The sequence below is a fragment of the Saccopteryx bilineata genome, chromosome 8 (genome assembly GCF_036850765.1).
Source record: "Saccopteryx bilineata isolate mSacBil1 chromosome 8, mSacBil1_pri_phased_curated, whole genome shotgun sequence".
NCBI classification, from domain to species: domain Eukaryota; kingdom Metazoa; phylum Chordata; class Mammalia; order Chiroptera; family Emballonuridae; genus Saccopteryx; species Saccopteryx bilineata.
In genome coordinates this window covers 86,416,285-86,440,337 of record NC_089497.1, presented here as the reverse complement: position 1 = coordinate 86,440,337, position 24,053 = coordinate 86,416,285, and the positions used below count along the sequence as shown (strand labels likewise).

At 42.5% G+C, this 24,053-nt stretch overlaps 1 protein-coding gene across 1 annotated transcript in view; it reads left to right on the top strand.

The window, feature by feature from the left end:
* Nucleotides 1-22,339: 22,339 nt before the first annotated feature.
* The window catches only part of PRKCI (protein kinase C iota), a 77,807-nt gene continuing 76,093 nt past the window's right edge, over nucleotides 22,340-24,053 (top strand). The window contains exon 1 of the mRNA XM_066241077.1: nucleotides 22,340-22,678. Within this exon, the coding sequence (XP_066097174.1) occupies nucleotides 22,578-22,678 (101 nt within the window). The 5' untranslated portion in view covers nucleotides 22,340-22,577. The remainder of the gene's footprint in view (nucleotides 22,679-24,053) is intronic.

The window sequence follows — 24,053 nt, the reverse complement described above, 5'->3', positions numbered from 1 at the left end:
TGACTGCAGCTGGACTTGAACTTTCACACTGGCATGAACTTGAACTTGACCATGACCATGACCATGACTATGAGTTTGACTGCAAATTTGAACTGGAGCTTTACCATGAACTTGAACTTTGAACTGTTAGCTTCTTGTACACACACAAAAATGAACATCAAAGGCAGCTTTGGAGTTAAAAGGAGAAGTCATAAAGAGAATCTGAGGTTCAAATAAATGTATGAAGCTGAGCTGGAGCCAGAACTGGAGCTGAGCTGCACCATGAACATGGGCCTGAATGTGAACCTGAATGTGACCATGATCTTGAACTTGTTCGTGAACTTGAGATCCTGACTGTGAACATTTAGTTTTGTACATACACTAAACCGAACATCAAAGACAGCTTTGGAGTTCAAAAAGAGAAGTCAAAAAGACAAACAGACTCTGTGAATTTGTGAAGGGCACTGTTTTCTTAGCAGTAGTGATAGGTTTCTTAAGAAAGAATAAAGAGAGAAGTTATTAAGAAAACTGAGTATTAGGCTTTACTTGATCATCCCACAAAATGATGAACTCCATGAAGGCAGCCAGGATCTTATGAGTAATTCTACATTTATTTCAGTTACAGTAAAACATCTAAAAAATCCTCTCCCATAAAGTGAAATATACCTTAAATTAGATGTTAAATAAATGTAAGAACCAGAGCCTGAGCCTGGAAAAGAAAAACCAAAAGTAAAAAATTGTTTTGCCAATTGATTGTCTTTTTTAAAAAAGATTTTATTTATTGATTTTACAGAGAGAGGAGGTGGGGGTGAGGAAGAGGTGTCACCTCTTGGTTGCTTCATTTAGTTATTCATTGTTTGCTTGTCATATGTGCCTTGACGAGGCAAACAGGGTTTCAAACCAGTGACCTTAGCATCTCAGGTCGACACTTTATCCATTGCACTATTACAGGCCAGGCTGGATGAATCCTTTGAAGCTAAAGAGAAACTCACAGATTAGAACCTCAAGTCATTTTCAACAAAGACTAGGACTTAATGTAGATGCAATATGGACTACTTTGAAGAAGTGGAGTTTTCAGCATCTGTTACCTCTTCATCCAAAATAAACAGGTTGTATTACATACTGAGTCCGGAATTGTTATCTCTCTTTTCTCTTCTTTTCCTTTCTTTTCATCAAAAGGAAACAGCAGCTTCGATTACCGGCCAGGGCACACAGGAGAAGCGCCCATCTGCTTCTCCACCCCTCCCCCTCTCCTTCCTCTCTGTCTCTCTCTTCCCCTCCCGCAGCCAAGGCTCCATTGGAGCAAAGATGGCCTGGGCACTGGGGATGGCTCCTTGGCCTCTGCCCCAGGCGCTAGAGTGGCTCTGGTCACGACAGAGCGAAGCCCGAGAGGGGCAGAGCATCGACCCCTGGTGGGCAGAGCGTCGCCCCCTGGTGGGCGTGCCGGGTGGATCCCGGTCGGGGGCATACGGGAGTCTGACTGTCTCTCCCCGTTTTCAGCTTCAGAAAAATACAAGAAAAAAGAAAAAAAAAGAAACAGCAGCAAACAAATTTAGGGAGAAAAAAGGAAAAATAAATTTAGAAAGCCTGACTTGTGGTGATGCAGAAGGCACAATAAATAAAATGTCGACCTGGAACACTGAGGTCGCGGGTTTGAAACCCTGGGCTTGCCTGGTCAAGGCACGTGGGAGTTGATGCTTTCCACTCCCCACCCCCGCCACACACCTCTCTAAAATATATAAATAAAATCTTTAAAAAATAAATTTAAAAAGATATATTTAGCCTGACCAGGCTGTGGCGCAGTGGATAGAGCATCGGACTGGGATGCAGCGGACCCAGGTTCAAGACCCCGAGGTCGCCAGCTTGAGCGCAGGCTCATCCGGTTTGAGCAAAGCTCACCAGCTTGGACCCAAGGTCACTGGCTTGAGCAAAGGGTTACTCGATCTGCTGTAGCCCCCTGGTCAAGGCACATATGAGAAAGCAATCACTGAACAACTAAAGTACTACAACGAAAAACTGATGATTGATGCTTCTCATCTCTCTGCGTTCCTGTCTGTCCCTGTCTATCCCTCTCTCTGACTCTCGCTCTATTTCTGTAAAAAACAATAACAACAACAAGAAAACCCAACCCAGATGGATCCCAGATTTTGAGAATAAAAATTATTTTTTAAAAAAAACATATTTATTCCAAATATAGCCTAACATCATCACTAAATAAATACAGAAACAAGTATTCAAAGACATGGAATTTGAGCGGTTTCTGTGACCAGCATGGAATGTTGTTGGTTATTTTACAGACTGATGGAGGTGAAAAAGTTAAATACATATGACCACTTGTCTGCTATTAATCCTTTTTATCTGTGATAAAATAATTACTTCAAGTCAAATACCTTTTGGTTAATATCTTGAGAGATAAAAGCCCATTATCTCAAGGGAGAACAATAACCTCATAACCTCATGTGGGAGTCTTTCATCACTTCAGCCCATTGAGATCTAAGATTATTTAAGACTGTGAAGCTCAAGAATGGGTTATCTAGATTTAGTTCAAATACCTCTTTTTTTTTCTTTTCTTTCTTTCTTTCTTTTTTTTTTTTTTTTTTTTGACAGAGAGAGAGTCAGAGAGGGAAAGAGATAGGAACAGCCAGACAGGAAGGGAGAGAGATGAGAAGCATCAATTCTTCGTTGCAACTCCTTATTTGTCCACTAAATACTTTCTCATATGTGCCTTGACCCGGGGGCTACAGGAGAGCGAGTGTCCCCTTTCTCAAGCCAGGGACCTTAGGCTCAAGCCAGTGACCTTGGGCTCAAGCCAGTGACAATGAGGTCTGTCTGTGATCCTATGCTCAAGCCAGCTACCCCTTGTTCAAGCTGGATGAACTCATGCTCAAGCCAGATGGCGACGCCCAGGATGGGCAGAGCATCGCCCCCTGGGGGCAGAGCACCACCCCTGGTGGGCGTGCCGGGTGGATCCCGGTCGGGCGCATGCGGGAGTCTGTCTGACTGTCTCTCCCTGTTTCCAGCTTCAGAAAAATGGAAAAAAAAAAAAAAAAAAAAAAAAAGAAGCATCAACTCCCATATGTGCCTTGACCTGGCAAGTCCAGGGTTTTGAACTGGTGACCTCAGCATTCCAGGTCAATGCTTTATCCACTGCGCCACCACAGGTCAGGCTTCAAATACTTCTTAAGTTCTAAATATAACAGATTTAAAATGCACTAAAAACAGTAGGTATGTTTACAATGAGATATAACTTGTTAGAATTTGTTTGAGATAGTTGTAAATTAAATATTAGAAAGAAGCTAGTTTACTTTTTTCTAGGAAAAGATCGGAGAGAACTTCATGGAAAAATCTTTCACAAAGAACAGTAGTGCTCTTGACTTTTGTCCCAGAGGGAGATGTTATCTTTATTATGCTGCACCATAAGCAACCCTGGAAGGACACACTACCTCTATATTCCAAGGCTGTTTGCTATACAGTCAATCTTGAAAGGGTAGTCTAGAACAAAGGTAGTCAGTACATAAAATGATGGCAGAAATGTGAGAGGATGATAGAAAACTATCTCCTAACAGAGACAACTAGGCTACTGCAATAAAAAGGCTGAGGGAAACTCTGGACTAGGGAAGCAATATGATAGTTAAAGGAAGAGGAATAAATCACATGGGGTGGCTTAAAAGAGTTGAATAGGGTTTGCTTGAAAAAGGGGTTAGGATGCATATCTGAGAATTTAGATAAGGATAAAGAATACATATTTTTACAGAAAAAAATAACTATACTTGTATAGATGCTGTCTTTATAATTAATTGACAAGTAGAAAATGAACCATAAATTTACATATAAATGATTCACAAAAGGATTGTGTTATAATTATTATCAGTTAAACTAATAAAGTTTTTACTTGGAAATTGTATATAGAAAACACTGGTTTCTTTATAGGATATATTATCTTTGTCATTGAATCTTTCATTAGGAAGTGAAAACATTTATTCACAAAGATATATGCACCATTATATTCATTGCAACATTATTCATGGTCAAATACCTTTTGGTTAATAACGTGGCCAAGACATGTAACCATCCAAAGTGTCCTTCAGTATATGATTGGATAAAGAAGATATGGTGTGTGTGTGTGTGTATATATATATATATATTGTATATATATATTGGATACACACACACACACACACACACACTATGGACTACTACTCAGCCATAAGAAAAGATGAAATACTGCCATTTGTGACAACATGGATGAATCTTGAGAACATTATGTTATGTGAAATAAGCCAGTCAGAAAAAGCTAAGAACCATATGATTTCACTCATGTGGGATAGAAAACTGAAACTCATAGATACAGACAACAGTATGGTGGTCACCAGAGGGAAGTGGTGGTGGGGTAATAATGGGTAAGGGGACCAAATACAGGGTGAAAGGAGATGATTTGACTGGGTGGTGGGCACACAATGCAATATACAGAGCATGTACTGTAGAAATGTACATGTGGAACCTATATAATCTTATTAACCAATGTCACTCCAATAAATTTAATTTTTAAAAAAGACATCTCGGATCTCAACACTCTGAGGGTGAGGCTGGTTTAACTTCTCTCTTACCCTTGGGTGTTACTAGCAGTTAGATTAACTCTTCCCTGGTAGTTTCTGTTATAGAACTTGGCAGAAAAAAATACAATAAAGGCCAGCAAACTCTTAAATATTCCACTTGGGGGGACTAGATCAAGTCAAGGCACTTCCACGGTGGCTTACAGTGGAAGTGTGTTTTAAAGACATCCATCAATAAGTTGGAAAAACAAAAACAAAAAAAGAACTAGCCCTGCCTGACCAAGCGATGGAGCAGTGGATAGAGCATCAGACTGGGACACAGAGGACTCAGGTTCAAAACCCCAAGGTCACTGGCTTGAGCGCAGGCTCATCTGGTTTGAACACAGCTCACCAGATTGAACCCAAGGTCGTTGGCTTGAGTAAGGGGTCACTCAGTCTGCTGTAGCCCGCCAGTCAAGGTACATATGAGAAAGCAATCAATGAACAACTAAGGTGCCGCAACAAAGAATTGATGCTTCTCATCTCTCTCCCTTCCTGTCTGTCCCTATCTGTCCCTCTCTCTGTCTCTGTCACACACAAAAAAAAAGAAAGAAAGAAAGAAAGAAAGAAAAAAAAAAGAACTAGTCCTGTACATTTCCAGCTGGTGCTCTTTGGCAATTCATTTAACCTAAATAAATCATCATCACTAAAACAGAGATTACAGTAATCTTTACCAGATGAGCTTTTGAGAAAAATCAATTAATTTAAATGTGATTGTATTTGTCAAAATGTTTTATAACTGCAGTGAATTACTGTATATGCACTTGTTTAAAGTTTACTCTTACTGCCTGACTGGTGGTGATGCAGTAGATGGATCATTGACCTGAAACGCTGAGGTTCCAGGCTCCCTGAGGTCACCAGCTTGAGCAAGGGGTCGCTGGCTTCAGCCCAAAGGTCACTGGCTTGAAGCCCAAGGTCACTCACTTGAGCCCAAGGTTGCTGGCTTGAGCAAAGGGTCACTGGCTTGTCTTGAACCTCCCAGTGAAGGCCCATATGAGAAGCAGTCAATGAACAATTAAGGTGAGGCAACTATGAGTTGATGCTTCTCACCCCCCCCCTTCCTTCCTGTCTCTGTCTCTCTCTCTCTCTCTAAATGAATAAAAATAAATAAATAAAGTTTTTTTTTAAAATAGTTTACTCTTACTGCAATATACTGGAGAAACATTTTTTCAGAGTAAGAATTAAGAAGAATTTTTCTTGTTGTAATTGTAGAAATGTTCAAGGGAAAGACCAGAGGGGAAACACTAAAAATTGACTCAAGGAAAGAATAATAATTCACTGTCAATTTACATAGTGAAGTTTTGGATTAAAAGGGTACTTCCCATCAATGAACTTTAATGAGCTTTGAAATATTTATTTACTTTCATAATACTCTGAAGTCCATTAGGTTAAAGCTGTCGTTTGCTCCTTACAAGGGAAATAAACACAGAGCAAGTTATATACCTACTTGAGTCTGCATGTAGTGCTCAGACTGGAGATTACTGCTTCCACAATAAGTACCTTATTTTGCTGAAATCATCAAAGGTTTGGTTTTATCAAAATACTTGCTGGTGCAAGCAATTAAAATATAGACATCAAATAATCATTAGAAACTCATTATCAGTGAGTAGACCACAAGAAGTCCTCTAAGATGCAGGCCTTAATTTACACTTAATGAAGAATCTGCATGCTATCTTGAGGTCCCAGAGCTACCATTCTTGTCTTTTCTGTGCCACCACTCCTCTGTTCTCATTTAAAGGACAAAAATCTTCACATTCCCCTAAAACTTCGGCTGATTTAGGACTAAAGCTAAAAGTCCTTCCTTGGCTTACAAAGTCTTTTTTTTTTTTTTTTACAGAGACAGAGTCAGAGTGAGGGATAGACAGAGACAGACAGGAACGGAGAGATGAGAAGCATCAATCATTAGTTTTTCGTTGCGTCGAACCTGGGTCCTCAGCATCCCAGTCCGACGCTCTATCCACTGTCAGGCCCAAAGTCTTTTTTTTTCTGGCTCTAAAACACCTTCACCGGCCCTGGCCGGTTGGCTCAGTGGTAGAGCGTCGGCCTGGCGTGCAGAAGTCCCAAGTTGATTCCCGGCCAGGGCACACAGGAGAAGCGCCCATCTGCTTCTCCACCCCTCTCCTTCCTGTCTCTCTTCCCCTCCGGCAGTCGAGGCTCCATTGGAGCAAAGATGGCCCGGGCACTGAGGATGGCTCTGTGGCCTCTGCCTCAGGCACTAGAGTGGCTCTGGTTGCAGCAGAGCGACACCCCAGATGGGCAGAATATCGCCCCCTGGTGGGCATGCCGGGTGGATCCCGGTTGGGCGCATGCGGGAGTCTGTCTGACTGCCTCCCTGTTTCCAGCTTCGGAAAAAAAAAACCACAAACCCACAAAAAAACACCTTCCCCTACTTTCAACCACCTTTAGCCTCATTGCATTTCTCATCAGGCACATGCTAGGCGTTTTCACTGCTTTGCTTTTACACTCAGCATTAATTCCACCTAAAATAGCCATAAGAAGAGGTTAAAGGGAAAAAGAGAAGGCTACACTCAGAGCTGAGCAAATGACCACTTGCTCAAGCCAGTGACCTTGGGCTCAAGCCAGTGACCTTGGGGTCATGTCTGTGATCCAATGCTCGAGTTGGAGACCCTGTGCTCAAGCTGGTGAGCCAGCGCTCAAGTTAGAGACATTGTGGTTTCGAATCTGGGTCTTCAGCATTCCAGGCCAACATTCTATCCTCTACACCACCACCTGGTCAGGCACCTTAATATTTTCAAGCTTCACCTACACTATAATATGTTCAGCACCTCATTCCTTTTTATAGATGAATACTATTCCATTTTGTGGAAATACCACATTTTATTTACCCATTCTTTAGTTAATGGACATTTGATTTCATATCACTTTTTAGCTATTATATATAATGCTTCTATGAGCATTCATGCACTAGTTTTTGTGCAGACATATGTTTTTTTTTTAAGCCAGATTTTTATTTTATTTATTCATTTTAGAGAGGAGAGAGAGAGAGGGAGAGAGACAGAGAGAGAGAGAGAGAGAAGAGAGAGAGACAGAGAGAGAGAAGGGGGGAGAAGCTGGAAGCATCAACTCCCATATGTGCCTTGACCAGGCGAGCCCAGGGTTTCAAACCGGCGACCTCAGCATTTCCAGGTCGATGCTTTATCCACTGTGCCACCACAGGTCAGGCCAGACATATGTTTTTAATTCTCTTGGTTATATAATCAGAAGTGGGATTGTTGGTTATATAGTAACTGTGTTCAACATCTTAAGTCATTAAACTGTTTCCAAAATAGCTGCACCAATTTACATTCCCACCAGAAGGTTTGAGGTTTGCAATTTCTGCACATCTATGCCAGCATTTGTTATTATCTGTCTTTTGCTTATAGTCAAAATAGTGGTTGTCAGTGGTATCTTACTGTGATTTTGAGTTGCATTTTCCTAACAACTAATGATGAATATTTTTCATGTTTTTATTGGCCATTTGTATGTTTTCTATGGAGAAATGTCTATTTAAATCCTTTGCCCACCAAGAAAAATTGAGTTATTTGTCTTTCATTGTTTAATTGTAAGAGTTACTAATATATCTGAACCCTATTCCCTTATCAGAGATATGATTTGCAAATATATTCTCCCATTCTGTAGGGTAACTTTTCACTTTCTTTTTTTTAAGTGAGAGGAGGGGAGATAGTGACAGACTCCCGTGTGCACCCCGACTGGGATCCACCTGGCAACCCCTGTCTGGGGCAGGTGCTCCAGTACCGAGTTATTTTTAGCACCTGAAGCTGTTATTCTCAGATCAACCGAGCTATTCTCAGTGCCCAGGGGGCCACGCTTGAACCAATTGAACCACTGGCTGCGGAAGGGGAAGAACAAGAGAAGGGGGAGAGAGGGAGGGAGAGAAGCAGGTGATTGCTTCTCCTGTGTGCTCTGAGCAGGAATCAAACCTGGGACATCCATATGCTAGGCCAACACTCTGTTCACTGACTGAGCTAATGGCCAGGACACTTTTCACTTTCTTATTGATGTCCTTTGAAATACCAATGTTTTTAGTTTCAATGAAGTGCAATTTATCCTTTTCTTTTGTTATTTATGCTTTTAGTGTCAGTCTAATTAATCATTGCCTAATGTAAGGTCACAAAGATTTACTACTATTTTTTCTTCTAAGAATTTTATAATTTTAGCACTTACATTTAGAACTTGAATCATTTTAAGTTCATTTTCCCCATTGAATTATCTTAGCCCTTATCACATGTTTTTATTTATATTTATTTATTTATTTATTTATATTTATTTATTTATTTAGAGAGGTAGGGAGAACAGTCAGGAACATTGAAGCTGCTCGGGTATGTGCCCTGACCAGGGAATTAAACCAGCAGCCTCCACACCAGACAACACTCCAACAAACCAAGCTATCCAGCCAGAATTTTATTCTATTTTATTTTATTTTGTTTTTTAGACAGACAGAGAGAGGAAGGGAGATCGAGGAGATGAGGAAGGAAAACATTCATTGGTTGTTCCACTCAGTTGTGCTTTCATTGGTTGCTTCTCGTATGTGCCCAGACCAAACATTGAACCTACAACCTTGTTGTTCGAGGAAGGTGCTCTTAACCAACTGAACAACTAGCCAGGGCCCTCACATGTTTTTAAATAAAAGTTGGCATATGTCTGCTACTGTGCACTCCTTGACGACAAGTTATTTTGTATTTCTACTTCCATGTCTACTGTGGGACTATGACATACTAAATTCTCAATAAACACATTCAATGAATGACACACTGATTGAAGATTCCTATTGTTAACCAACAAGTATCAAGTGCCATAGACTTTCCTAAGTATTGGGGAAGTTTTATACATGAAACTCACAGTGTAGTGAATTTTTCAAACCAAAAGTTTTCATGGGGTCCCAAAATCTTACAATTTTAGATTTATAAATGGGTCTTTGAGATTGTGGACCCCCTCATTTGCCAATAAGGAAATGCAGACCTTGGAGGGCTAAATAGTAGTTTGTGACCTATCTCATGTAAATTTAACAGAAGGTCCCAGGTCGCTTTGAACTCACATCCTGACTAGTACAAATTAACAGAGAATGTTTTCAGTTAGTCCTTGACAAAGTCCTTTCCAGATAAAAGACAATGCTTCTGTTTCGTAGCACACTTATCTTCTGAGATAACCGCTATCAGATTTTTAAAAAATTCTCCGTCCTATAGCTGTACATAATTACTCCTTTCTCTGAATATCTATAGATTTTACTTACTCTTCTACAAAATTAACAATTTGTTTTGTACTGCCCTATTGCTTTGGAATATCATATAATCTTTTCTTCTCTCTTTTTTTAAGATTTTATTTATTTATTTATTTTTAAAGAGAAGAGAGAGAAAGAAAGAAGGGAGGAGGAGCAGGAAGCATCAACTCCCATATGTGCCTTGACCGAACAAGCCCATGGTTTCAACCCAGCAACCTCAACATTCCAGGTCGACACTTTATCCACTGCGCCACCACAGGTCAGGCATAATCTTTTCTTTTTAACTGATTTTTAGAGAGAGAAAGAGGAAGGGAGAGAGACAGAGACAGAGGGAGAGAGAGAGAAATATTTATTTGTTTTTCCTCTTATTCATGCCATCATTGGTTGGTTTTTGTATGTGCCCTGACCAGAGGTTGAACCTGTAACCTCTACATGTGAGAATAACACTCTAACAAACTGAGCTACTCGGCCATTATAATAATCTTGAATATTCTTGAATATTCTTGAATTATTGTTTATTGCAGGTTTATATGTGGCCTTCCTAAATAGACTACTTTGACTTGACTCAGGGAAAAAATTTGGATTTTACACTTTATTGTATGAAATACCAGCTATTTCCTGATATTATTTGTGTATTAAGATAATTCTTTTTTTGTATTTTTCTGAAGTTGGAAACGGGGAGGCAGACTCCTGCATGCGCCCGACCAGGATCCACCCGGCATGCCCACCAGGGGGCGATGCTCTGCCCATCTGGGCATTGCTCTGCCGCAACCAGAGCCATTCTAGAGCCTGAAGCAGAGGTCATAGAGCCATCCTCAGCGCCCAGGCCAACTTTGCTCCAATGGAGCCTTGGCTGCGGGAGGGGAAAAGAGAGACAGAGAGGAAGGAGAGGGGGAGGGGTGGAGAAGCAGATGGGCACCTCTCCTGTGTGCCCTGGCCGGGAATTGAATCCGGGACTCCTGCACGCCAGGCCAACACTCTACCACTGAACCAACCAGCCAGGGCCTAGATAATTCATGTTTAAAATAAGAAGCTATTAGGTTAAAGTTTCATTCTGTTTTCCCCTTTCAGAGATAATAAGGAAGCTTACACTTAGATGCTCTAAAGAAGAAGCACATTCTCTCATTTTCTAGTGATCCTCTATTTACTTTCCTAGGTACAATTATTAGCATATACATTTAGCCTGAGGCAATGGCACAGTGCATAGAGCAATGGTAGTCAACCTGGTCCCTACGGCCCACTAGTGGGTGTTCCAGCTTTCATGGTGGGCGGTAGTGGAGCAACCAAAGTATAAATAAAAAGATAGATTTAACTATAGTAAGTTGTTTTATAAAGATTTATTCTGCCAAACTTAGCGAAATCTGACATATAGTACTCGATAAGTAATTATTATTATATGCTTTAACTTGCTGTAACTCTGCTTTATAAATTTTATAAAGTAAAGTTACTTTCCTACTTTATAAATCACCATTACTGTGGAACCAGTGGGCGGTTAGAAAATTTTACTACTAACAGAGATACAAAAGTGGGCGGTAGGTATAAAAAGGTTGACTACCCTTGGGATAGAGTGTCAAACCCTGAGGTCACCAGCCTGAGCATAGACTCACCAGCTTGAGCAAGGAGTCACTGGCTTGAGTATGGGATCATAGTCATGACCCCATGGTCGCTGACTTGAGCCCAAGGTCACTGGGTTTTTTTGTGGGTTTCTTTTTTAAGGTCACTGGTTTGAAGCCCAAGGGAGCTGGCTTGAGCAAGGGGTCACTCGCTCTGCTGTAGCCTTCCCGCCCCCCCTCAGTCAAGGCACATATGAGAAAGCAATCAATGAACAACTAAGGTGCCACAATGAAGAATTGATGCTTCTCACCTCCCTCCCTTCCTATCTGTCCTATCTGTCCCTCTCTTTATCTCTCTCTGTTTCTGTCAAAAAACAAATAAAAATAAAGAAATAAAGTACCCTGGCCGGTTGGCTCAGCGGTAGAGCGTCAGCCTGGCATGCGGGGGACCTGGGTTCGATTCACGGCCAGGGCACATAGGAGAAGCGCCCATTTGCTTCTCCACCCCACCCCCCTCCTTCCTCTCTGTCTCTCTCTTCTCCTCCCGCAGCCAAGGCTCCATTGGAGGAAAGATGGCCCGGGTGCTGGGGATGGCTCCTTGGCTTCTGCCCCAGGTGCTAGAGTGGCTCTGGTCGTGGCAGAACGACGCCCCGGAGGGGCAGAGCATCGCCCCCTGGTGGGCAGAGCATCGCCCCTGGTGGGCGTGCCGGGTGGATCCCGGTCGGGCGCATGCGGGAGTCTGTCTGACTGTCTCTCCCCGTTTCCAGCTTCAGAAAAATACAAAAAAAAAAAAAAAGAAATAAAGTATATATATTTAAATATTTCTTAATATTACCATTTCCTGTTTTAAAATTCTATTAAAAGCATTAAGCCCGACCAGGCGGTGGCGCAGTGGATAGAGCATCGGACTGGGATGCGGAGGACCCAGGTTCGAGACCCCGAGGTCACCAACTTGAGCGTGGGCTCATCAGGTTTGAGCAAGGCTCACCAGCTTAAGCCCAAGGTTGCTGGCTCGAGCAAGGGGTCACTCAGTCTGCTGTAGACTCCCAGTCAAGGCACATATGAGAAATCTATCAATGAACAACTAAGGTGCTGCAACGAAGAATTGATGTTTCTCATCTCTCTTTCCCTTCCTATCTGTCCCTCTCTCTGACTATCTCTGTCTCTGACACACACACACACACACACACACACACACACACACACCATTAAAAAGCTTGGCAGAATTTCCTCAAGAACTCAGTAAATTAAACTAACACTCAAAGAAATTCTGTTGTAGTTATGAATTACTGAGTCGGAAAATAAAGACATGTTGCTTCTCTTCTTACCTCAATCTTTCTTTCTAGTTATGAGGTGAAGGTAGGAGATGGAATAATCTAGTCTCATATTAAATAATGCCTTGCAGAACATAACCAACATCTTTGGAACTGTTTGACTGAGTTAAAAAATAAAATTAAGACTAAATAAAAGATTGGCTAATGAGAAAAAATATGCCATAACATGATACTCAGTACACTGTTAAGCCTCTACAGGGTACAGCAAGCATGTTAAATGACCGTGATAAGAACAAATTATGTGTGGGTTGAAGTGATTCTCTAATAACAGTGAATACAGAAAGCATTTTAGTATGTATTTGGATCACAGAAAACAAACAAATAAAAAACAAACCTCAGAGTTTTGTGAATTTAATTCTCTTCCTCATCTGTCAATGAATGAAAACTATTGGCTCAATGATAAAATCATTCTCATTTCACTTCTCCGGACTTCATTTGTAAAATGAGGGCTAGACTTCTTGCTCCTCAAGTTGTAATCAGTGGACCAGCAGCATCAGCATCAGGGGAAAGTTGGTTTGAAATGCAAACTGGATCCCATCCCACAGCTTCTAAAGCACAATCTTCATTCTCACAAAATCCCTAATTTGCATGTATGTTTGAGAAGACTGGCCCGGAAGATATCATTTCCAGCTGGTAAATTTTACCATATGATTCTCACTGAAAGAGTTCAAGTTAGGAAACATGAGAGCCACCTCCTTAGAAGTTATGTTTGACTTGAGTAAACTAATTGCTCAGCAAGTTGAACTAACCTTTCAGGTCCCAGCTCTAACGAGGCAAAAAGAAAATGAAGACTTGCTCTGCTTGTTTGGTGTCTCCAGTTTCTTTCCTATCACACTAAGATTAATTTTAGTATTTAAAAGGACATAAATCAACGTAAAACTACATTAAATTAAATAACTTAATATTTGTTAAATTCCTACAAAACTTTCTAAGTGCCAAAAAGAACTTAAAAGGTAAGATTCCTACTCTTGAGGTGTCTAATGAAGATGGTAGCTTTGCTTTAAAAGTCATAGTGGGCCCTGGCCGGTTGGCTCAGTGGTAGAGCATCGGTCTGGCGTTCAGGGGTCCCGGGTTCGATTGCCGGCCAGGGCACACAGGAGAAGTGCCCATCTACTTCTCCACCCCTCCCCCTCTCCTTCCTCTCTGTCTCTCTCTTCCCCTCCCGCAGCCAAGGCTCCATTGGAGCAAGGATGGCCCTGGCGCTGGGGATGGCTCCTTGGCCTCTGCCCCAGGCGCTAGAGTGGCTCTGGTTGCGACAGAGCGACGCCCCGGAGGGGCAGAACATCGCCCCCTGGTGGGCAGAGCGTCGCCCCCTGGTGGGCGTGCCGGGTGGATCCCGGTGGGGCGCATGTGGGAGTCTGACTGTCTCTCCCGTTTCCAGCTTCAGAAAAATGCAAAAAAAAAAAAAAGCAAAAAAAAAAAGCAAAAAAAAAAGTCATAGTGCCTGGAGCTCTTCGTTGATTTATTTACAGGCTGATTCATAATTTGTTATTATCCAGAATAGGAAGCCATACCAAGTCAGTAAAATATCTCATGCTTAAGTTGCAGGGTGATAAATACAATGTGCAGATGAACTAACAGGCAGCTTTATCTCTGGAGTGCTGTTCCCTTTGACATTATGTATGTGATTAAGCAGCCAGATATCATTATAGACTCTGAGCTCTGCTTTTTAAAAAAATTAATTTATTCATTTTAGAAAGGAGAGATAGAGAGACAGAGAAAAGGGGGGGGGGAGAACAGGAAGCATCAACTCCCATATGTGCCCTGACCAGGCAAGCCCAGGGTTTTAAACTGGCGATCTCAGCATTCCAGGTTGACACTTTATCCATTGTGCCACCACAGGTCAGGCCTGAGCTTTGCTTTTTCTCCTGGTATCTCTGTGACCCTAAATAAGATATGGTTTAATTTCAAGGTCAGCAGAAATTCCACATGAAAATATTTGAGTTCAGTAGGAAGTAGGTGGAGGTGATAAAGAAATGAACTAGTCCTTCATAAGGGAAGAAAGGTTGGCAACCTTGTGGGAGAGTCCCAGGAGTTCACTCCAGATACTAGATTCCTGAAGGAGGCCAGTGCTGGGGTGGGTGAATTGCTAAAGAAGGAAAATTTTATTAGATTGGGTTTATATTTTCTTTTTTGGTTTTTTTTTTTTTTACAGAGACAGAGTATCAGAGAGAGGCACACATAGAAAAGGAGAGATGAGAAGCATCAATTCTTCGTTGCAGCTCCTTAGTTGTTTGGTGAATGCTTTCTCATATGTGCCTTGAGGGGTAGGGTGGCTTCAGCAGAGCGAGTGACCCCTTGCTCAAGCCAGCGACCTTGGGTTCAAGCCAGTGACCCCTAGCTCAAGCTGGCGACCTTGGGGTTTTGAACCTGGGTCCTCCGCGTCTGACATTCTATCCACTGCACCACCACCTGGTCAGGCTAGGTTTATATTTTCAATTGAATATGCCATCCTCTTGAACAGGTTTGCCATTTCAAATTAGAGGGTAGCTTACATGTGATGGTTTAGTTCTATTAGTGACAGTATACATGGTGCGCAAACACCATCAAACAATGATACTTCTAAATGAAGTTTCTTTGTTTTTTTTTGTTTGTTTGTTTGTTTTTTACAGAGGCAGAGATAGGGACAGACAGACAGAAATGGAGAGAGATGAGAAGCATCAATCATTAGTTTCCCGTTGCGTGTTGCGACTTCTTAGTTGTTCATTGATTGCTTTCTCATATGTGCCTTGACTGTGGGCCTACAGCAGACCGAGTAACCCCTTGCTGGAGCCAGCGACCTTGGGTCCAAGCCGGTGAGCTTTTTGCTCAAACCAGATGAGCCTGCGCTCAAGCTGGCGACCTTGGGGTCTCGAACCTGGATCCTTCCGCATCCCAGTCCAACGCTCTATCTACTGCGCCACCGCCTGGTCAGGCTGAAGTTTCTTTGTTTTGATGGAAGCTTTCAACATCATTTTACCAGTCAATTTTGTGTCTTTCAGGCTAGTCAGACATAGTGGGTCCTTCTGGTTACCAAAGAAGATGAGGTAGTACTCAGGAGCTGTTGCAATTATTTTTTTGTCATTTACAGAGACGGATTAAAGTCGGTTGAGGCTCCAGGAGCAGAAGAAAATAGTGGCCCCCTTAAAAAAAGAGACAGGGAAAATAAAAATAAAACAACCATATTTTTAAATAAATAAAAATATTATATACTATTATTAATGTTAAATTGCACACACAAAACCAAACTTGGTGTCATTAGAAAAAAGGGTAAAGTTGGGGTTTTGCGGGGCCCTTCAAGAGTTGGGGCCCAGGGTATGAGCCCAATGCATCATTAGATCTGCCTCTGGTCATTTACTGGCACATAGCTTGCTATTTAGCATTTTCCCCTCTTTATTGGTATATGTCCTAATATTCTATCTAGATTGTAACTTTCTTGAAAAGGAGAGAGCATAGTGCCTGGCACTAATTAACCCCATTGGAGTCAATTATGTTGAGTTTTCTTAAATCCCTTTAATATTCAGTGACTTTCATTAAGTAAATGTTTTATATATTTTTTTTTTTGTTTGTTTGTTTTTTGTATTTTTCTGAAGTTGGAAACGGGGAGGCAGTCAGACAGACTCCTGCATGCGCCCAACCGGGATCCACCCGGCATGCCCACCAGGGGGCGATACTCTGCCCATCTGGGGCGCTGCTCTGTTGCATCCAGAGCCATTCTAGCGCCTGAGGCAGAGGCCACAGAGCCATCCTCAGCGCCCGGGCCAACTTTGCTCCCATGGAGCCTTGGCTGCGGGAGGGGAAGAGAGAGACAGAGAGGAATGGGAGGGGGAAGGGTGGAGAAGCAGATGGGCGCCTCTTCTGTGTGCCCTGGCTGGGAATCAAACCCAGGACTCCTGCATGCCAAGCTGACGCTCTACCACTGAGCCAACCGGCCAGGGCCATGACTCTTTTTCTTTCTTTTTTTTAATGTATTTTTTAGATTTTATTTTTACATTTTGAGAGAGAGAAGAAAGAGAGAGAGAGAGAAGAGAGAGGAGCAGAAAGCATCAACTCCCATATGTGCCCTGACCATGTAAGGGCAAGGTTTTGAACCAGCAACCTCAGCATTCCAGGTCAAGGCTCCATCCACGGCGCCACCACAGGTCAGGCTTTTTCTTAATGGAACTCTCCACTGATGGTTCATTAAAAAAAATCTCTTCTGGCTCTGGCTGGGTGGCTTAGTGGACAGAGCATTGTCCCAGTGCACCAGGAACGTGTCTTTGATCTCTGGTCAGGACACCTACAGGAAGCAGTAAATAAATGGAACAAATCAATGGGGGAAAAATCTCTTCATTCATGTGTTTTTTTGCATTAACAGAGGACTACTTTATATTTTAAGAATTAAATTTAGTCCAGTCCCAGGAAATCCTTATCAAGGAAAGCAAATGCTTATCCTTTTCTAATAGATAAAAAACAAAAAGGAAGCAAAGTGGTATTGTTCAGTGTCAACAGACATTCAAAATCTATTATGTGCTAGATGAACAAAATAAGTTCCAACCTTATGAATGTGCCAGCAAGAAAATAAACTATGATACTGTGCAATACATACTGTAATTGATATGGAGACAGAATGTAGAGTAGGAGTGTGGAGGAAAAGGAAACATGAAGAATAAACACCTGAGAGCAGAGGTAAGAAGGAGAGTAGAATTCGGCCAGGAGTGGCAAGAATTGAGCTAAGGAGAGCATTTCAGACCAAGTTGAGGGCATTACATGTACCAGGACAGGGATATGTGTCACTGGCATCAATGAACAAGCTTCCTTTTCTGTGATTATCAAGGAACATATGACATGAGTTTTCAAGTTATTTTAAATTCAAAGTGAAGATATTTTATTTCAAAGGCAAAATAAATGGAGGCCCAAACTGCTGTGTCATTATTTGTAGTGTGGCAGGGAGATTGGGAATTGTAATGGAAATAAGTTTGTGCAGCTGGAGTGAAGGGAGTACCCACGTAACTTGGAGATACTTTGGATCAATGTCAATAGGGCAGTGTAAAGGCATAGGAGAAAGAAGGGGAAAAGGGAACTCTTGGGGGGTATTGCTCACTATCTATGTTAATTAACAGAATAATAACTAAACTTTCTCATATAACCTCAGTTATCAGGACTTGAATCAGGAGTTTTGGTCATAGCTTCTGCTCTTGAAGGTTAAGTAAAACAATTAATGTGATATTAGGACATGATCATACAGGACTTGTGTTGACTATTATCGTATTTGCTATTCTATAAGCAGGTTTCTGTTCCACCTAGGGACAAGCACTCTGATGATGATAAAATGAGAGAATTTTGGTTCAAAATATTTTAAATACTTTAAGCCTGTGGATTTAAGTATTAATTACTTTTTTCTTATCAACTTTATTGCAGTTAGCCAAAGGTGAACATAATTCAGCCCAAGGCCTAGTGTCCACAGGCCAAAAAGTCCCTACAAATGATTAGGACTTACACTTTAAATACTTTTCTCTCCTTTTGATGACATTGCCAGATGCTCAGTATAACCACTGAAAAATGCTAAGGGCAGCAGGCTTTCCCCAAACTGAGAATATAAGTAAGCATCATTGTAAGTACAACAGAAAGAAAATGGGCTGTGGAGGTTTGTTCACAGTGTCTTTTACGAATTCTCAATTTAATTATTTGACTCTCAGTTGAGAAACAGGCGTGAAAGATCCAGTAGCAGGGTATATTAGGTGATATAAAGAACATGACAGACAGAGTTTCATATTTGATCCTGGCTGCAGGGCTCACTAGTAAGGCTAATTAAAACAGAATATACAGGTTTACCTATTTTGATTAGTCACTTTTTCCTTCCTTCCTTTCTTTCTTCTTTCCTTCCTTCCTTCCTTCCTTCCTTCCTTCCTTCCTTCCTTCCTTCCTTCCTTCCTTCCTTCCTTCCTTCCTTCCTTTCTTTTGAGAGAGACAGAAAGACAGAGAGAGAGATACAGAGAGAGGGACAGGAAGAGACAGACAGGAAGGGAGAGAGATGAGAAGCATCAATTCTTTGTTGCAGCATCTTAGTTGTTCACTGATTGCTTTCTCATATATGCCTTGACAGGGAGGCTCCAGCCAAGCCAGTGACCCATTGCTCAAGCCTGCGAACTTGGGCTCAAGCCAGCTACCTTGGGTTTAAAGCCAGTGACCATGGGCTTATGTCTATGATCCCACGCTCAAGCTGGGGACCCTATGCTCAAGCTGGTGAGCCCACGCTCAAGCTGGCAACCTCAGGGTTTCGAGCCTGGGTCCTCTGTTTCCCAGGCTAATGCCTTATCCACTGTTCCACTGCCTGGCCCGGGCTGACCAGTCATTTTCTTTCTTTCTTTCTTTTTTTTATAATTTTTTTATTTTATTTATTTTTACAGGGACAGAGACAGAGTCAGAGAGAGGGACAGATAGGGACAGACAGGAACAGAGAGAGATGAGAAGCATCAATCATCAGTTTTTCATTGCAACACCTCAGTTGTTCATTGATTGCTTTCTCACATGTGCCTTGGCCACGGGCCTTCGACAGACTGCGTAACCCCTTGCTCGAACCAGCGACCTTGGGTCCAAGCTGGTGAGCTTTTTTTTGTTGTTGTTCAAGCCAGATGAGCCTGGGTTCAAGCTGGCAACTTTGGGGTCTCGAACCTGGGTCCTTCCACATCCCAGTCCGACGCTCTATCCACTGCGCCATTGCCTGGTCAGGCTGACCAGTCACTTTCTTATTAAAACAGATCAATCTCTAGAAAGGAAGCCAAATTTTCCTAAATACAGTTATGTGATTAATGTGATGCCAGGGCCTTTTTAAAACTTTTCACACAATCTGGTTTTCTTAAACCAAAGAGATGATTCAGCCCGACCAGGAGGTGGCACAGTGGATAGAGCGTTGGACTGGGATGCGGAGGACCCAGGTTCAAGACCTCAAGGTCTCCAGCTTGAGTGCGGGCTCATCTGGCTTGAGCAAAAGCTCACCAGCTTGGACCCAAGGTTGCTGGCTCGAACAAGGGGTCACTCGGTCTGCTGAAGGCCTGCGGTCAAGGCACATATGAGAAAGCAATCAATGAACAACTAAGGTGTCGCAACGAAAAATTGATGATTGATGCTTCTCATCTCTCTCCGTTCCTGTCTGTCTGTCCCTATCTATCCCTCTCTCTGACTCTCTCTCTCTGTCTCTGTAAAAAAAAAGAGAAAAAGATATTAAACATAGAGTCATCTCAGGACTTAGCAATTATATTCTTAGGTATACACTGAAGAGAATAAGAATATTCCACACAAAAACTTACACATGAATGTTCATAACATCATTAATGTAGAATACACATGCAAAGAAATATTATTCAGTGATATATAGGAATGCAGAACTGATACATCATATAACATGGATGAACCTGAAAAATATGTGCTAAGCCAAAGGAGCCACACACAAAAAGCCACACATTGTATAATTTCACTTTTATAAAATGTCCAGAATAGGTAAATCCATAGTGACAAAAAATGCACTAGTGGTTACCAGAGGATAAGGAGAATGAGGAATTACAGCTGATGCATGTGTAGTTTCTTTTGGGGGAATGAAATTGTTCTGGTATTAGTGTTGATGAGTTTCTGACTTTGTGAATATACCAAAAACTATTAAATTGTACACTTTAAATGAATGAATCGTAGGGTATGTGAATTATATCTCAATAATGCTGCTTTAAAAAAACCTAAGGCTTTCCCTTATAATCATAACTAAAAGCTTTCATCATTCAGAAAAGGAAAATTTATTTATATGGTGTGGTTGATGCAAATTATCAATATTTATAGATTCTTGTTGATGACAAAGTAGGCAACAAGCCTGTTGTGAAAAAAATAGTTACCTTCAAAGCATACTATGAGGCCATGATGAAGGATCTTTCAAGTTGTTAAGGAATAAGAGCCCAAAATAAAAAGGTTCTCATGCCTTACCTTTCTTTTTTCTTTTTACAGGGACAGAGAGAGAGAGAGTCAGAGAGAGGGATAGACAGGGACAGACAGACAGGAACGGAGAGAGATGAGAAGCATCAATCATCAGTTTTTTGTTGTGACACTTTAGTTGTTCATTGATTGCTTTCTCATATGTGCCTTGACCGCGGGCCTTCAGTAGACCAAGTAACCCCTTGCTTGAGCCAGCAACCTTGGGTCCAAGCTGGTGGGCTTTTACTCAAACCAGATGAGCCCGCGCTCAATCTGGAGACCTTGAGGTCTCGAACCTGGGTCCTTCCGCATCCCAGTCTGACGCTCCATTCACTGCGCCACCGCCTGGTGAGGCTGCTCTACTTTTCTAAAGTCTCACTTCCCGTATAGCATAAATTTTCTTTTCTAGAACATTATATAATCTTTCAAAATTGTCACAATCATACTAAATATTCCACGAATCCAATTAAAATTTCACCTGTTTACTTCTGAAATAGTTCATATTCCATAGTTAATTGATTCATATTAACATACTGATGCAGATCCCAATTGCCAAAAACCCTGATAGCAAGTCTTTCAATGGGAATTTTTATTAAAGGCACATAATCCAAGTTCTTAACAGTTCAAGAACATACCAGGCTAAGTGTCACAAATAACTCTGATGAGTCATTCCCCAACCCTATTTTATCATTGTAAAGAAAGTTATTTCTTTGATTAATACAGCCCTTATAGCATGGGTTGGTACCATGACTGATGCAGGGGCTGAATTCATGTTACCTCTAATTCCGGTATGAGACAGAGCCAAACTCAGTGGAACGTCAGGGATTATGCTACAAGGACGAATTCCTTAAAAATCCTTTGTTAGTCAATGTGAACAGAGAAAATGCTGATGAATGGATTGATTAATTGAATAAATATTCATCGCGTACTTGATTCATGCAATGGCAATATGCAAGGGCCTAGATACGGGTTCCACGAATAAAAGTCAGTCTTCCACCGTATCATCTAGTTGAGTTTCTTCCTTTATTACATTTGTTACATCATTTAATTTTTTCTATAAAAGAGGCTATGCTGAACAGGTGATCATATTTTTGTTCCTAAAAAAAGGCACTGTATATATATTTTAAAAAAGGCACTGTATAATTGAAATGATTTATGCCATTGGAAGAGAGATTTCATCACAGAAAAAAAATGTAGATCGTGACGAAGCTCATTCATTTACAGTGACTGGAGATACCGAAGCTGGATTGAGAATTTCCACACCGACGGTTCCTGGGGAGCAAGCAAGAGACAGATCGTCAGTGAGAAGGTAGGAACCTCCTGTCCCATAATCCCGCCGGGCCTCCAAATCCCAGAAACCCGCTCAGGAAATCTACCGGAATCCAAGTCGGCTGACCACGGACGCAACCAAGTTAGTAAACTGGGGTGAGATGCTGCAGCATTTGTTCCCTGCCATTTTCCCTATAGAAAGAGGGCTTTTTACAGAACTATAGTCACAGATCCATCACCTTCTCTCCGACACGCCTTCCACGAAAGACCCTCTCTTGGAGTGTTTGCTGTCATGGTTAGCATCTCCTATTCTCTCTGCCCCTTTTCCTTGCCCTCCGGAAGAATGGTTCAGCCGGGCAGCGAAGGTCCTCGAGTTGGCTGGGTGTTTGCGCCCGCCCTCCCCCGGAATGTGGGCCTTTGGAGAGATCGAGGTGGGAGGGCCCCAGGTTGGGAGGCGTGCTGGGTCCGGGTGGCTGTAGAGGCGGTGGCGGCCGCGGCCGCAGGCGGTGGGAGGAGCCGCGTGGTTCCGGCTGTCCCGGCCAGCGACCCTTGGGTCGGCGCCGCGCGCGGGGAGCACGGGTAGGCGAGCGGACTGCCGCGGCTCTGGGGGAGGCTCAGGCGGCGGAGCGCCCCACCGCGCCCGGCGCGCCCCCGGCACCCTCGGCCTCCGGCGTTGAGGCGGGGGAGGAAGGAGATGCCGACCCAGAGGGACAGCACTGCCATGTCTCACCCGATCGCAGGCGGCAGCTTCGGGGACCATTCTCACCAGGTCCGGGTGAAAGCCTACTACCGCGGGTGAGTGCCCCGGAATAGGGGCGGCGGGGGAAGTGAAGGGCCAGCTCGACCTGGCCTGGGGGCGGGGAGGGTGAGGGGCTGGAGATGCTTTGGCGAGATGGTCTGGGAGGGCGACTCGGGGTACTCGGGTTGGGAGTTCGGAGGAGGAGCGTGGGGCGCTGGCGTGGAGCACCCTCAAGGGCGCAGGGTGTCTGGGAGTCTCCCAGCTGAGGGTCCCGAGCAGAGACCTTGGAATAGAGTAGGTCCACCTAGTGGGTTCGAGAGACCCGCCTAATAAATTTTCAAGGGTTTACGTCATTAAGTCTGGACGTATTTGGGGTTGAGAGTTGATGCCTCAGTGAACTAAGTTTGCTGTGGCTTAAGAGACAGGAATGCTTCAGTTTGCTGGCCCTTTTCATTTCCAGCAGGCCTAAAGCCTCCAGTTCTCTTAAGTCAGGTTTACCTTCATCGCCTAGCCCTAGAAGAGTTCACAAAGTATCTGGACTATGGTCGGGCTGCCAGTAAATTAGACATAGGAGATATTATTTAAGAGTAGGGTTGATGCGTTTTCGGGAATGTGCATTAGGTACTTATGTGTCTCCAAGATGAGATTGTTTATGTGCAAAGTAAACTTTTGTGAACTCTTTTTTTGTCCTTGTTGCTTCAGGGACCATCCGCTAGGTAGGGGCGAGATAATGCAAAGTGAGAACAGGACGAGCCTAGGCACAGCTCAAAAATCTGTGATCTTTACTCACTACCTAAGTTACAGAAATAATACAGTTCTGAGGCGGTTATATTAAATCATATTCCATCATCAGTGACCTGGCGTGTCCCCCTTTCCTTGAATTAAGTTCTGGTTTGAAATTTCTTTGAGAGAATAATACTTAGGAGAATTAGAAAGGTGAAATGTTAGTGTGAGGATAAAGGTTTGAAACCAAGGGTTAACAGAAAACGCAACCGTTTTGGCTTGTGTTAACTGCTTGTACAAGCAAAAGTAAATTGCATTAAAAAACTCAAGCACTCCTGGCTGAAACTGCAGTGCATACATTCCTGAAAGGATCAGTGAAGATAGCAAACTTTCAAAATGCCTCTCGTTGTGATTTCAAAGATAATAAATAAGACCTTAAATGTTTTACTGATTGAGTTTGCTGCTAGCAAGCCTCTGACCTGTGTGTATTATTAGCTTGACTGTATCGAGAAGTAGTTTGCAGGGGTTATTTTGGACAGTTTCAGAGTTTTTGCTTAAATTGATCAAGGAGGGCTTGATTTTCAAACAATACCAAGAATTGTATGTAGGTTTTTAAAAAACATTCATAATTGTCACAGTTGAGGATGGTTAGCTATGAACGTCACACTGTGGGGGAAAGGCTTTGCTTTCTTTATCTTACCTTTAATT